The following is an 11,289-nucleotide window of genomic DNA, read 5'->3' as shown; positions in this document are numbered from 1 at the left end:
CGTAGCGGCGCGAGTACTATTGTTCAGCATTGTGCCAACATATCGATACGTGAGCTATCGATGCCAAATCATCGACCAATAACAGAGTGTGCTCTCTGTCATCGCCAACCAGCTGCTAAGCCAACACAGCAGCTGTGTCGATAAACGAAGCAGTCCGAGACCGATAAATATATCTAAGGCAGTCCAACTTGCGAAAAGGGTGAGCATAGAAAAAAAATATAATACCAGCGACGAAGTGCTGTGAGATTGAAATAAACGCAAATAAATCGAAACGAAGCCTTTTTGCATTTTCATTGAAACAAATTCGAAATTAACAAGGTACGACGCCATTTATTTTTGTGGAAAATCTTGCTAGCGGCAGCAGTGATATACACGCGTGCGCACGCATACACTTGCAATCACACACTCGCACATATACACACACAGACGAGCCATGCATATGTGTTCACACAAGAGAAAAAATAAAAATGCCTTAACACATTGAGTACTAATACAAATACAATTTACAGAGATACGCAATGCCACGAGGAAAATATGTTAACCACAAGGGCCGCAGTCGCCACTTCACATCGCCTGAGGAGCTGCAACAGGAGTCCGAGGAGGAGAGCGATCAGTCTAGCGGTAGCGAGTCGGGCGAAAAGGAGTCTGGCAACGCCGACACCGCCGCCAGCAGCACAAATAAGCCGGCAACGCGCAGCAAATTGGCAAAGCCAGCAAATAGACAAAAACAAACACGCCGCGTTCCCCACGCTGATTCCGATGATGATGACGATGATGATGATGAGGACGATTCGGATGATGATTGGGATGCGGAGGCTCGTGATTCGAAGAAAGGTGTCGCTTCCCTTATCGAAATTGAGAATCCCAATCGTGTGATCAAAAAATCCACACAAAAACTATCGCACATTAAAATCGATGATGGTCCAGGCGGCGGAAGTGGTGCTGGTGGTGGTGGTGCTGGTGGTGGTGGTGGTGGTGCTGGTGCTGGTGCTGGTTCATCCGGCCACAAACCGGAACTGACGCGTCGCGAACGCGAACAGCTTGAGAAGCAGAAGGCGCGTCAACGCTACGAGAAACTGCATGCGGCTGGCAAAACAACCGAGGCGAAGGCCGACCTTGCCCGTCTTGCCCTCATCCGACAGCAGCGCGAGGAGGCTGCAGCCAAGCGCGAGGCAGAGAAGAAGGCAGCTGCCGATCTCTCCAAGAAACCACTGTCCAAGTAGTAGCATCAAAAACAACAACACCAGGAACAGCAGCAACAACTACAACACACAAGAAGGAAAAACAAGCAAAAAAATTAACAGTACAGAACATTAACAGTAACAGTAGCAGTAACGCAGGTCTGGCAACGTCGTCGTCGTCAGGCCAACAGGATGCGGATGTGGATGGAGTAGTAAATCAGCAGCAGCAGTCTGGCAACGGGAATTATGGCAATTCGCATTCAACTAGTTAAGTGTTCGAATTTCGAATATCCGCAAATGGACAGCAGCAACAACAACAACCACAGCAACAGCAGCGAATTTCTTTTGCGTGAATAGAGTAAAGAAATCTATTAACTATGCTAACTATTTATAAAGTGCAATTGCTATATATACAAATTATTTATGTCGATTTCACAACACTAACAACAACAAAATCAAAAACAAGCGCGTTTAGTTAAGATTTGCCAAAACTTTACTAAGCAAAAACATCTTTTCATAATTCTCTTCTTTTTTATATGCATTCTTTTTGTAACTGAGAATTGTATAAATAAATATACATGTAAAACATTCAACTTTGACTTTTGATAACTTTCCCAGTCGGTTATTACATATGCATATACTTATATATATATGAATATAAACTAATCCAAATAATTACAAATAAAATCCTTTGCTAAATGACGCCCCAAACCTCTTCGAAGGCGGTGCACAATTTGGAACAGGCAATCGCCGCCGATAACGGATAGTTGCTTATCGAGAATAGGTCCTCGGTGTAATCGGATTTTAGTACGCCGTGCGCGAAGGCGCCTATTACCATGACAACGGGTTCATTGTAGGTTGTGGTGCCCTCGTCGCCATGCGGCACCAAATCGCGACAATTGCTGATCAGTTTGCCCGAAAAGGACATTGCGTACTTTTTGCAGCCGACTGGCAAATGATCGGTTATCGGATTCTTGATGACGGCCATCAATCGACGCGACGAGTCACTGGCTCGAATCTGGAACTTGTGCAGCAGCTGAACCATCAAGCCCGCAAATCGTTTGAACGTACGCGGAATGCGCGTCTGAGGATTGATCTCGATGAGCACATTGTGCTCGGTGCGGACGAACACCTGCAGTAGCCCGGCCCGATTCAGCGGCGAGTCGAACAGCATCAGCAGGCACTGGTGGGTGATGTCCGGGCGGCAGGAGCCCGGATCTCTTTGATTTTTGCGCATAATGCCCGCATGATCGTCACAATTAAGCAGCTCAAATGTGCCGTGCACCTGTAATAATCAATTGTTCGATTATAGTTTGATATCGTTATCGTTATCATTATCCTGATACGCACCTTGACCGTTTCCAGCTGAGCGCCTTCGAGCACAATGATTAGACGCTTCTCTGTTGCGTTCAGGTGCAACACCTTGAAGTGCTTCTTGTCCAAATCGAATTCGGGATCATCGGATTTGCGGCCAACGAACTTGCGTTTGCGATTTATCATTTTCCCCTGGCCTCCCATAACAATAACTGCAGTTGTTGCTCCTTGCAACAAACAAATGAATGAAATGTGCACGCGGCTGCGGCAATAAAGATGTGCAACACATCGATAACGATACAGATTTATACATATCGCAGCTGATAAGCTCAACGTGCGTTAGCATAGCAATCGATAGTGCGCTGTTGTTGATATCGATATGAGGTATTTGTTTCGCATCTACATGCAATTTCAAATGTTAAGTTGCAAGAAATACGATTTAACTGCAAGGACTGCAAGTTGTTTATTCTTCTTCATTAATAATAAGAAACGTATCATTTATTTTGCCATTAAAAGTCCAAAGTTATGGTCTACCGTGACGTCATACAACCCCAGCCAAAGCTTTAACAGAGCCAACAAATGTTACGTTTTGCAGTCGATAACTGGGATAATGGAATATGCCATCACTAAAGATAATCGGCTGTATTTTGGTTGTTGACAAAGTTGGGACTCGTTTCGAACTTTAAATAAAACAAAACAAACAATTGACAATGGCTGCCGTTAGACGAGATATAGCCCCGTTCCTGCAACGCGTGCGTGCCTTCCTTCTGGGCGTAAGTATCTCCGATATCTTTCGAATTTTTCGCCACCTAATTTCTCCACTACGTTATGTAAGCTTGGATGTATTTTAAAATATTTTTTGTTTGCATATTTTCTTATGTGTATGTATGTGTAGCGGGAACATACCGTTGCGTTGCGCTTCGAGGATGGCCTCGCCGATCGCACGCAGCCCCAGCCGGAACTTCCCGACGGGCCCTCGCACATATATTCGGCCAATTATTATTGCACACGCGACGGCAGACGCGAGGTGCAGCCGCCAATCGATCTGGTGCAGCAGCAGAAAGTTCTTGATGCCAATGCTGGCGATGCCACCGCTGCTGCATCCAAAGCGAGCCAACAGCTGCTCCCCACACCCGGCAAGGTTTATGCCTGGGACTAGGAACTAGTTCGCAGATGGGGAACAAGTCAACAACAGAATTAACTGCACATCAAATGCATGCAGTCTGTGTTTATTAGTTTGTCTCCTTTTTTTTTTGCATAAGAATAAAAATATATAACTTAATACTGTGAGTGTGTGTTTTAGTGTGCGACAATAACTGTAATTGAAATTTTGAATTTCTCGCTCTCTCTCTCACTCTCTCTCTGGCATCTGGCAGCACCGGCAATCATTCCGTTAGCTGGTTGAATGATTGCTGTTTTAATATTATCAATTATTTTTGTTATTCCGTTACGCATCAGCTGATAAGTGATAACATCTGTTCCTGCTGCGCTCTCTCTCTCGTTTTCAGCTGGCTATCTCTGTTATGCCGATACCCTGGCCGCGTTCTTATCAAGCGAGCATTCTGATTCCCATACAACGTATAAACGAGAATCGAAAATAGTTATTAAAGCATATAACAAAACTGGATGCACTTTATTGACGCTGGCAATGCTTATAATAATATATATTGATCTATTATTTATTTAGGATTTATGTACAGGGTATTTAGTGACCGAACACTCGCCTTTTAGTTCATTCCTTCTTCGTGTTGTTATAAAACAGTTTGTAGTTTATGTCGCACTCGGTGTAGCTGTACATTTTATAATGCATTCAGATTCTGTCCCCCATTCGCAGTGGATTTGCTAGCATGGTAAGTAAATTAATTATTTGTTTAAATCATTTGCATTGCAAATAGGCGATGCAGTTGCCGATATCGATATGTTTCTATGTAAGCTGTATTAATGATATATATAATAATTGATTGGCATATTGTATATGAAAATATTATTATTATTATAATAGGTTTAACGCAGAAAATTCAGTCGACTGTTAAAACATTTACAGGATATTTGCCTTAAAAACATATTCATAATTTAAATATAAACGCACATTTAAATTTACACAGAAATCGGGTCGTTTTTCTTTCTTCCAATAAATTGTGTTAACGGAATAAGTATATTTGGAATTAATTTTGAATTATAGATTGAGAAATAATGTTGGTGATAATCGCAGTGATTGGTTTGCTAGTTTCGCTGCTGCGTCTGCTGTTGCAACTGTTGTGGCAGGAGCGAAAACAACGTGAGCAGTTGTCGAATTTGGCGCCCAACGTGTCCCAGTTGCCGCTAATTGGCGCCATCTGGCAGATGCGTGACTTTCAGCCGGACAGTGAGTGCTGAGATTTAATTACTCAATTACTTAATTAAATAACTAAGATTAATAATTTATTGGTAGATTTGCACGAGAAGTTTGCGGCATATGTGCGGCGTTATGGACGCAGCTTTGTGGCCACCACATGTGGACGCATCGTGCTGGTCACCTCGGATCCGGGCCATGTGGACGCGCTGCTGATGAGCAAACATCAGCTGCGCAAGGGCGTGCTGTATGGCGCCCTCACCAGTTGGCTGGGCAACGGACTCCTGCTCAGCCGTGGCGAGAGCTGGCATGCGATGCGGAAAATAATTACGCCCACTTTCCACTTTAGCATATTGGAACAATACATCGAAATCTTTGACAGACAGTCCAATATACTAGTGACCAAATTGAAGCCATTCGCTGCAGCTGCAGCTGCAGCAGATCCACGGGAAGCGATCAATATATATCCGCATGTGTGCCTGGCTGCGCTGGACATCATCAGCGAGGCGGCGATGGGCGTCTGCGTGAATGCCCAGCTCAATGTGGATGCGCCCGTGGTGCAAGCTGTCAAAGAGTATGCAAATTATTGCAAATACTATATATCACTTTATAAATATTCTATGTTTATCTACTAATAGCTGCTGACTGCTTCTCTTTCTCTCGCTCTCTCTCTTTTCAAAGCGTGACGAATATTTTGGCGACGCGTTTTATGCGTCCGCATTTGTTGCCGCCGCTGCTTTTCCGATTGCTTTGGCCCGCTGGCTATCGCAAGCAGATCGCTGGTCTCCAGTGTCTTCATCACTTTACCAACGCCATCATCGAGCGGCGTCGCCAACTCTTGGAGCAGCAACAACAGCTAAAGCAGGAGGCGCAGCAGTTGGGCAAAAGATTTGCCTTATTGGATACATTGTTACAGGCCCGCTTGGCTGGGGCATCTTTAACGGATGACCAGATACGGGACGAGGTGAGCACGTTCATCTTTGCCGGTCACGATACGACCACATCGGCTGTCTCCTTTTGCCTGTATCTGTTGTCGCGACACGCAACCATCCAGCAGCGTCTGTTCGAGGAACTTGCAGGATATTATGGCAAGGATTTGGAGCAACCGGTTTGCTACGGCGACTTTGCAGCACTGCCCTATTTGCATTGTGTCGTGAAGGAGTCGCTGCGTCTCTATCCTCCCATACCGGCAGTGAGTCGTTGCCTGGACAAGGATCTGCTGTTAGGCATGCATATCTATTGTAATATATCATTTTATATATTTATACAAAAATACCGATTTGTGTGTTGCAGGCGAGTCGCGGCTGCCGTCGGGCAGCAATGTGATTGTGCTGCTCTGGCAGCTGTTGCGCGATGAGCAGCTCTACGCGGATCCCCTACGCTTCTGGCCGGAAAGGCATTTGGATGCCGCCGGCAGAGATTACAATATACCGTTCAGTGCTGGGCCACGGAATTGCATTGGGCAGCGTTTCGCACTGCTCGAGCTGAAGACGATCGTCATCCGGATGCTGCGACATTTTGAGCTGTTGCCGCTCGGTCTCGATGTGAAGCCGTCCATTAAAATTGTGTTGCGTTCGGCGACTGGCGTCAACTTGGGCCTGAAACTGCGATCCAAAAACTAAACACACATCGCACTGTTATCGATTAATGGCATCGATCATTTTGTGTTAACACATTGCACACTCCTGTTGCGCTATCGATATAAATATGCATGATCGTCTTCATATCGGTAAGAATTGAGCTGGTACGTTAGTGACATCTAGTGTGGAAGAATGTCAAATAGGCAGCGCCACCTATCGGTCAACATGGAAAGAGAGTTGTAGGAGTAAGAGCGAGGATGAACGAAAACAAGAACAAAAAAAGAGAAAAGAGATAAAGGAAAAGGAAAAGGAGAAGGAGAAAGGCACCGCTACTCGCTCATAACCTATGTGATATCAGTGATGCGCAACAGTGATGCTCATGCTGTGAAGGACATTTTAGCTTACCGAAAATATTACCCATTTATAATTAGATAGTTTAGATAATTGATAATAAATCAAATAAAATATGCATGTGCAGCATGAATACATATGGAAATGAAGGCAGACAATACGATAGATGCGTCAAATCGACAACATCGCGGATAAATGATAAACCCAGCCTTTTATGGGCATGCGCACCTTTTCTAATGGCTCTAACGGGCTCTGAATGTGTGCGAAAGAAGCAGCTAATATTGCTTACGGATCATGCAGACCCATGAATGTGTGCGAATATAGCAGCAACACTCTATCCTCGTCCGTTTGTCTTTAAAAAACAGATTTGAAGTAGGTATTGGATTGGATTCGACCGTCGACTGTCGAATGTATTTTCCGCTTAGTGATAAAGCTATTTCATCTTGGATTTTTATTGCCATCAGAAATGGATTTAAAGATTTAAATTTATAGTATGCGTGACTTATATTCCAAAACTGGAAGCTTTCAACTTTTATAATCTTTGAGACGGAAATGACTAAATAGAGTCTGCTTTCTGCTTTTGTGGCTGATCAGGAATACAAATACTGTCAATTTTTGCACAGAATAAAACATATATAAAATTATCTACGCTGGATATTCTATATACGACAAATGACCGAGAAGAAATAATAAAAAAAAACGTGTCTCGTCACTCATTGATAGATCTAGCTTATTAATGGCTGAAAGAGTTATACAGTTATGTTTCAATCGATTTTCTATTGGATATTGCTGGATATTTGTACGCTCCAAATGCGATTTGCCCGTTTGCCCTTATAAAGTCGTGTTCTTGAAATTTACGCAACATTTGGCGCTTCTTTTGAGGCGCGTGATCTTGACGTTGATGTCGATGTCGATGGCGTCAACCTGCATCATTATCTATATATATATATATATATATATAGATATATATATATATATATATATACGCCACCCACCCATCCACCCCCTGTGCAACCCTCCACGCTGCTGCCCAACGCCCCTTAACGAATCGTTGTAAATGTCGTGTTCCGCCCACGCGACGAGGATCCAATGTGAGCGATTCTTAAGTGCGTCGTTCTACATCTAATTCCAATTCCATTCCAATTGTAAGAACTTCCAATTTGAGCAAAAGCAGAACGACATTCTGCCACACCAAGATCGCATTTTATGTCTATCTATGTGTGTGTATCTGTCTGTGTGTGTGTGTGATTGACTTTCATTTTGCTTATATCCGAGCTACTACAGATGCCAAAAGTGCGACTCAGCCAAGCATATAAAAGCGATGCGAAGACGCTTCGATGTTTCAGTTGCTTCCAAATTTTCGTGCACTCTTCAAGCTATTTTTTTTCTCGTTGTTGTTGTTGTTTCGAATCGACGCTCACAGAAAACAGACAAAAGCAAGCAAAGCTAGCAAAAAATAAAACAAAAAAAAAACGAAAAAAAATCCAAGAAAAAAAGCATAGAAAGATGTCTTACATTGGCAACGCCTCGGATTTGGAATGTGAAAAGAATGAGTTCCCAAGGCCGCGTCCTACGGGCATCGTCACCAAAATGGCCGCCCACAAGCTATCGTCGGAGCCAAAGTGGGCCGATAAGCGCGAGGATGATTCCGATTCGGAGGTCTCCTCGCCTGATAATTTCCTAACCAAAGGTGCTGCCTCAAAAAAAAACCAATCTCAAAATATAAATAAAGCAATTCTATATATATATTTTTTAATTTTTATATTTAGTATTTTTTGTTGTTTTTTTTTTTTAATCGCATGGTTTAAGAGTGATTGGATATTTACAGAGTGAAAGCTTAGAAGAAGCGTAAATTAAAGTAAAATAAATTGGCTTTTTCGTAATATATATATATTTTTTTAATAATAATTGCATGCCTAAGGAGTGAAAGGAGTTTTAAAAGTGAGAGCTAACCTAACATAAAGTTCATAATATCAACGAAGTAAAAAAAAAAGAAGAAGAGCTTTTTCTAACTTTTGATTAAGTATCATGTAGAAGATACACACATTGTTGAAAGCATGTAGTTCATGTCATAACATCGTTTACTAACTGAGGTCAAAATAAAATTCATCCGAACTTGCAGGGGCATTCCTATTGACACCCTCCTATGAACTATCCATGGAACGAGCTGCATTAATTTGCGAAAAAATGAGTTTCAAGGGATGTTTCAGCTTGACGAAAACCGCTACAGGAATTCTATTTAAATTCTCACATCCAGATGATTATCAGGCGGTCTTCAAGAAGGGTTTCCACAAAGTGACCGGTGCGCGTTTCTATCGCAAAGTAAGTCGGATTTTGTCAACTTGAGTCAACTATGGTCAATGGTCTATGGTCTAGTATGTATAGTATATTAACAGCCGTATATAGCAAGTAGAGTTGGGATTGGGATAAAAGCTCAACTCACATTTCTCAATTCCCCCGAAATACAAAAGAGGCATTCCTTATGCATTTTGTAAACTGTTTTCCAAAGTTGAATAGAAAAGTTTTCCTTATTTATCCCGATCCCATTTCTAGTAGCAAGATTTTCCTTCTCTCTCTCTCTCTCTCTCTCTTTGTCTCTTTCTTAATTTATCTGTATTCCCATCACACCCGCATGACTGTATTCTTTGAAATCTTTTGAAATATGAATATTTTAACATTTTTGCAGCAAACATTCTCGCGCAGTGTGAGTATTTGGCGACACATTGGCAGCTCCCACAACATATCATCGCCAATCCCAATAACAATAACAAGCTCATATCTCTCATCAAGTATATACATATGTGTATATATATATATGTTTGTGTACTAACCCAAGATACTCCAGATACATAAAATAATCATCATTCTGCGTGTATCTGTCAATCTTTCGTTACTTGTTGCGTGCGTGTTGCTTGTGTTTCTTCTGTCTGTGTTCCGATTTGTTTTGTTGATGATTCCTTGATAGATTGCCATACCATGTCGGCCACGGAAAACGTTCACGCTGTACGTGCTGGATGTGCCGGAGGATCTGCCCGTGGAGGATATACGTCATGCGATGTACAAGTTTGACTCGGTCGTTGAGGTGGTCCGCCTCCACATCTATTCGAGCCCAGGCCTGGGTGGCAGCAGTGGCGGCACTGGCAGCGGCGGCGGCGGCGGCGACAAGGGCGTTGAAGGTGAGCAGCTGACCCACAGCATCCAATCCCCGAGCATGAGCATGACCATGAGCACGAGCCTGAGCCCGGGCCAGACCCAGATGCAGACACTGCGCCGCGCGGCCATTAGAAGTAATTGTCCCAACCACACATTTCCGCTTCGCCGCATTTTGACGAGACACTCACAAAGTATCCATTGCCACACACATCTTGAATTTTTGCAGGCAGCAGTGCCAAGAGTGTCGTTGGCGGCATTGTGGGCGATGCCATCGAGAAGGCGGAGCGTCCGGAGCGCCGAGAATTGCCGCCAGCTGTAATACGTATCACACTGGCCTCCATGGATGAGTACAACATCTTGCTGCAGAACGGCCTCAACTTTTACGATGCCACATTCTTTCCCACTGATGCGAACATATCCCTAAAAGGCGCCAAAATCGATTACAAGCGTCGGTAAGAACACTCCTACGCCCCAACCCCCAACCCCCACCCACCGCCTCCCTGCCCCACCATCCCCTATATTGTGTTGAATTGTCAGTCAGGTTGCTGACATGTTTTCTACACTCGCAAAAATAATCGGCTTGAATTTTAGAAAATCGTCCTGAAATAATTTCTGAAACTAAGAAAAACATTTCTAAAAAGCTCGACAATTCCAAAAATGAGGTTTTTTTTTTTATATTTTAGAAATATGTTTCGAAAAACTAGAAATGCAAAACTGATCCTTGGAAAAAAAACCTATCTAAAATTCAGAAACAAGCAATGTAATTTAGTAGCTCGTCTTTTATATTAGAGCTTAAAAAACTGCTGAATTTTAGAAATATGCTTTCCGAATAGAAAGCTGAGTTGAGTTACACTTGGCCCCGAAAGACTGGCGAATTTCGAAAAATCAACGTAACATATTTTTTTTGCGAGTGTATAATGTATAATCATGTATAAACACTCTCGATGTCAGCCGCTCTGTTTATATCTATCTGTCTTTGGTAGCATGCTAGATGGGTCGATACCGGGGCGTGTGCGCGAACTGTTGCCCGTATTTGATGCAGCTGGCTTCTGCAAGCTGCCGCCGCCCACCAGCAAGCTAATTAAGCCGCCGAGGTCATAAGCGACAGCGACAGCGCCAACAATGATGACGACGACTAAGACGACCCCACATGTTCCGGCTAGATAAACAGCCAGCGGTCCGGTTCGAGTCGAGTCGAGTCGAGTCGGTCCCGAAACCAGCCTATCCAAACAACCCATGCCCAAACCCATATGACGACAGCAGCAGAAGCAGCAGCAGCAGCAGCGAATTCTCCATTTGATTTTCAACGGATGCTTGGAACGTTTCCGCTGCCAACAACAACCACAACAACAACATCTACATATATAATAATTCCTAT

At 43.3% G+C, this 11,289-nt stretch overlaps 5 protein-coding genes across 7 annotated transcripts; 4 read left to right on the top strand and 1 right to left on the bottom strand.

Annotated features, from left to right (window-relative positions):
- Window positions 1-27: 27 nt before the first annotated feature.
- Window positions 28-1,770, top strand: LOC6569268 (28 kDa heat- and acid-stable phosphoprotein). Of its 2 annotated transcripts, none has more exons than XM_001995731.2 (2): window positions 28-199; window positions 510-1,770. In XM_001995731.2, the coding sequence occupies exon 2, from the start codon at window positions 519-521 to the stop codon at window positions 1,221-1,223; it is 705 nt and encodes a 234-aa protein (XP_001995767.1). In that variant the 5' UTR covers window positions 28-199; window positions 510-518; the 3' UTR covers window positions 1,224-1,770. The 2 variants fall into 2 exon arrangements, with proteins under 2 accessions (XP_001995767.1, XP_032597351.1); XM_032741460.1 differs by having other exon boundaries at window positions 163-318.
- Window positions 1,770-2,770, bottom strand: LOC6569267 (ribosomal RNA small subunit methyltransferase NEP1). Its single transcript, XM_001995730.2, has 2 exons — window positions 2,532-2,770; window positions 1,770-2,466 (listed from the first exon to the last, which is right to left on the bottom strand). Exons 1-2 carry the CDS (start codon window positions 2,697-2,699, stop codon window positions 1,876-1,878), a joined length of 759 nt encoding a protein of 252 aa, XP_001995766.1. The 5' UTR covers window positions 2,700-2,770; the 3' UTR covers window positions 1,770-1,875.
- Window positions 2,771-3,142: 372 nt separating this feature from the next.
- On the top strand, window positions 3,143-3,777 carry LOC6569266 (NADH dehydrogenase [ubiquinone] 1 alpha subcomplex subunit 7). The gene is made up of 2 exons (XM_001995729.3): window positions 3,143-3,268; window positions 3,391-3,777. Exons 1-2 carry the CDS (start codon window positions 3,206-3,208, stop codon window positions 3,652-3,654), a joined length of 327 nt encoding a protein of 108 aa, XP_001995765.1. The 5' UTR covers window positions 3,143-3,205; the 3' UTR covers window positions 3,655-3,777.
- An 893-nt stretch (window positions 3,778-4,670) lies between these two features.
- LOC6569480 (cytochrome P450 4ae1) lies at window positions 4,671-6,876 on the top strand. The gene is made up of 4 exons (XM_001995728.3): window positions 4,671-4,860; window positions 4,927-5,401; window positions 5,509-6,053; window positions 6,121-6,876. Exons 1-4 carry the CDS (start codon window positions 4,689-4,691, stop codon window positions 6,447-6,449), a joined length of 1,521 nt encoding a protein of 506 aa, XP_001995764.1. The 5' UTR covers window positions 4,671-4,688; the 3' UTR covers window positions 6,450-6,876.
- Window positions 6,877-8,210: 1,334 nt separating this feature from the next.
- On the top strand, window positions 8,211-11,289 carry LOC6569479. 2 transcript variants are annotated; one of them, XM_032741458.2, is made up of 5 exons: window positions 8,211-8,448; window positions 8,881-9,080; window positions 9,724-9,934; window positions 10,138-10,363; window positions 10,895-11,289. In XM_032741458.2, exons 1-5 carry the CDS (start codon window positions 8,265-8,267, stop codon window positions 11,010-11,012), a joined length of 939 nt encoding a protein of 312 aa, XP_032597349.1. In that variant the 5' UTR covers window positions 8,211-8,264; the 3' UTR covers window positions 11,013-11,289. The 2 variants fall into 2 exon arrangements, with proteins under 2 accessions (XP_032597349.1, XP_032597348.1); XM_032741457.2 differs by having other exon boundaries at window positions 9,724-10,045.

This window comes from Drosophila grimshawi, unplaced genomic scaffold, assembly GCF_018153295.1.
Source record: "Drosophila grimshawi isolate 15287-2541.00 unplaced genomic scaffold, ASM1815329v1 contig_848, whole genome shotgun sequence".
Classification (NCBI taxonomy): Eukaryota; Metazoa; Arthropoda; class Insecta; order Diptera; family Drosophilidae; genus Drosophila; species Drosophila grimshawi.
The sequence above is the reverse complement of the archived record's forward strand: the minus strand, read 5'-3'. Positions and strand labels throughout refer to the sequence as shown.

Bases quoted from the DNA above. Each gene is read 5' to 3' on its own strand.
- LOC6569268 (XM_001995731.2), top strand. From the start codon at position 519: ATGCCACGAGGAAAATATGTTAACCACAAGGGCCGCAGTCGCCACTTC.
- LOC6569267 (XM_001995730.2), bottom strand. From the start codon at position 2,699: ATGGGAGGCCAGGGGAAAATGATAAATCGCAAACGCAAGTTCGTTGGC. The intron at 2,467-2,531 runs GTGCGTATCAGG...TGATTATTACAG, and splicing joins CTCAGCTGGAAACGGTCAAG to GTGCACGGCACATTTGAGCT.
- LOC6569266 (XM_001995729.3), top strand. From the start codon at position 3,206: ATGGCTGCCGTTAGACGAGATATAGCCCCGTTCCTGCAACGCGTGCGT. The intron at 3,269-3,390 runs GTAAGTATCTCC...ATGTATGTGTAG, and splicing joins TGCGTGCCTTCCTTCTGGGC to CGGGAACATACCGTTGCGTT.
- LOC6569480 (XM_001995728.3), top strand. From the start codon at position 4,689: ATGTTGGTGATAATCGCAGTGATTGGTTTGCTAGTTTCGCTGCTGCGT. The intron at 4,861-4,926 runs GTGAGTGCTGAG...ATTTATTGGTAG, and splicing joins GCGTGACTTTCAGCCGGACA to ATTTGCACGAGAAGTTTGCG. The intron at 5,402-5,508 runs GTATGCAAATTA...CTCTTTTCAAAG, and splicing joins GTGGTGCAAGCTGTCAAAGA to CGTGACGAATATTTTGGCGA.
- LOC6569479 (XM_032741457.2), top strand. From the start codon at position 8,265: ATGTCTTACATTGGCAACGCCTCGGATTTGGAATGTGAAAAGAATGAG. The intron at 8,449-8,880 runs GTGCTGCCTCAA...CCGAACTTGCAG, and splicing joins TGATAATTTCCTAACCAAAG to GGGCATTCCTATTGACACCC. The intron at 10,364-10,894 runs GTAAGAACACTC...TGTCTTTGGTAG, and splicing joins AAAATCGATTACAAGCGTCG to CATGCTAGATGGGTCGATAC.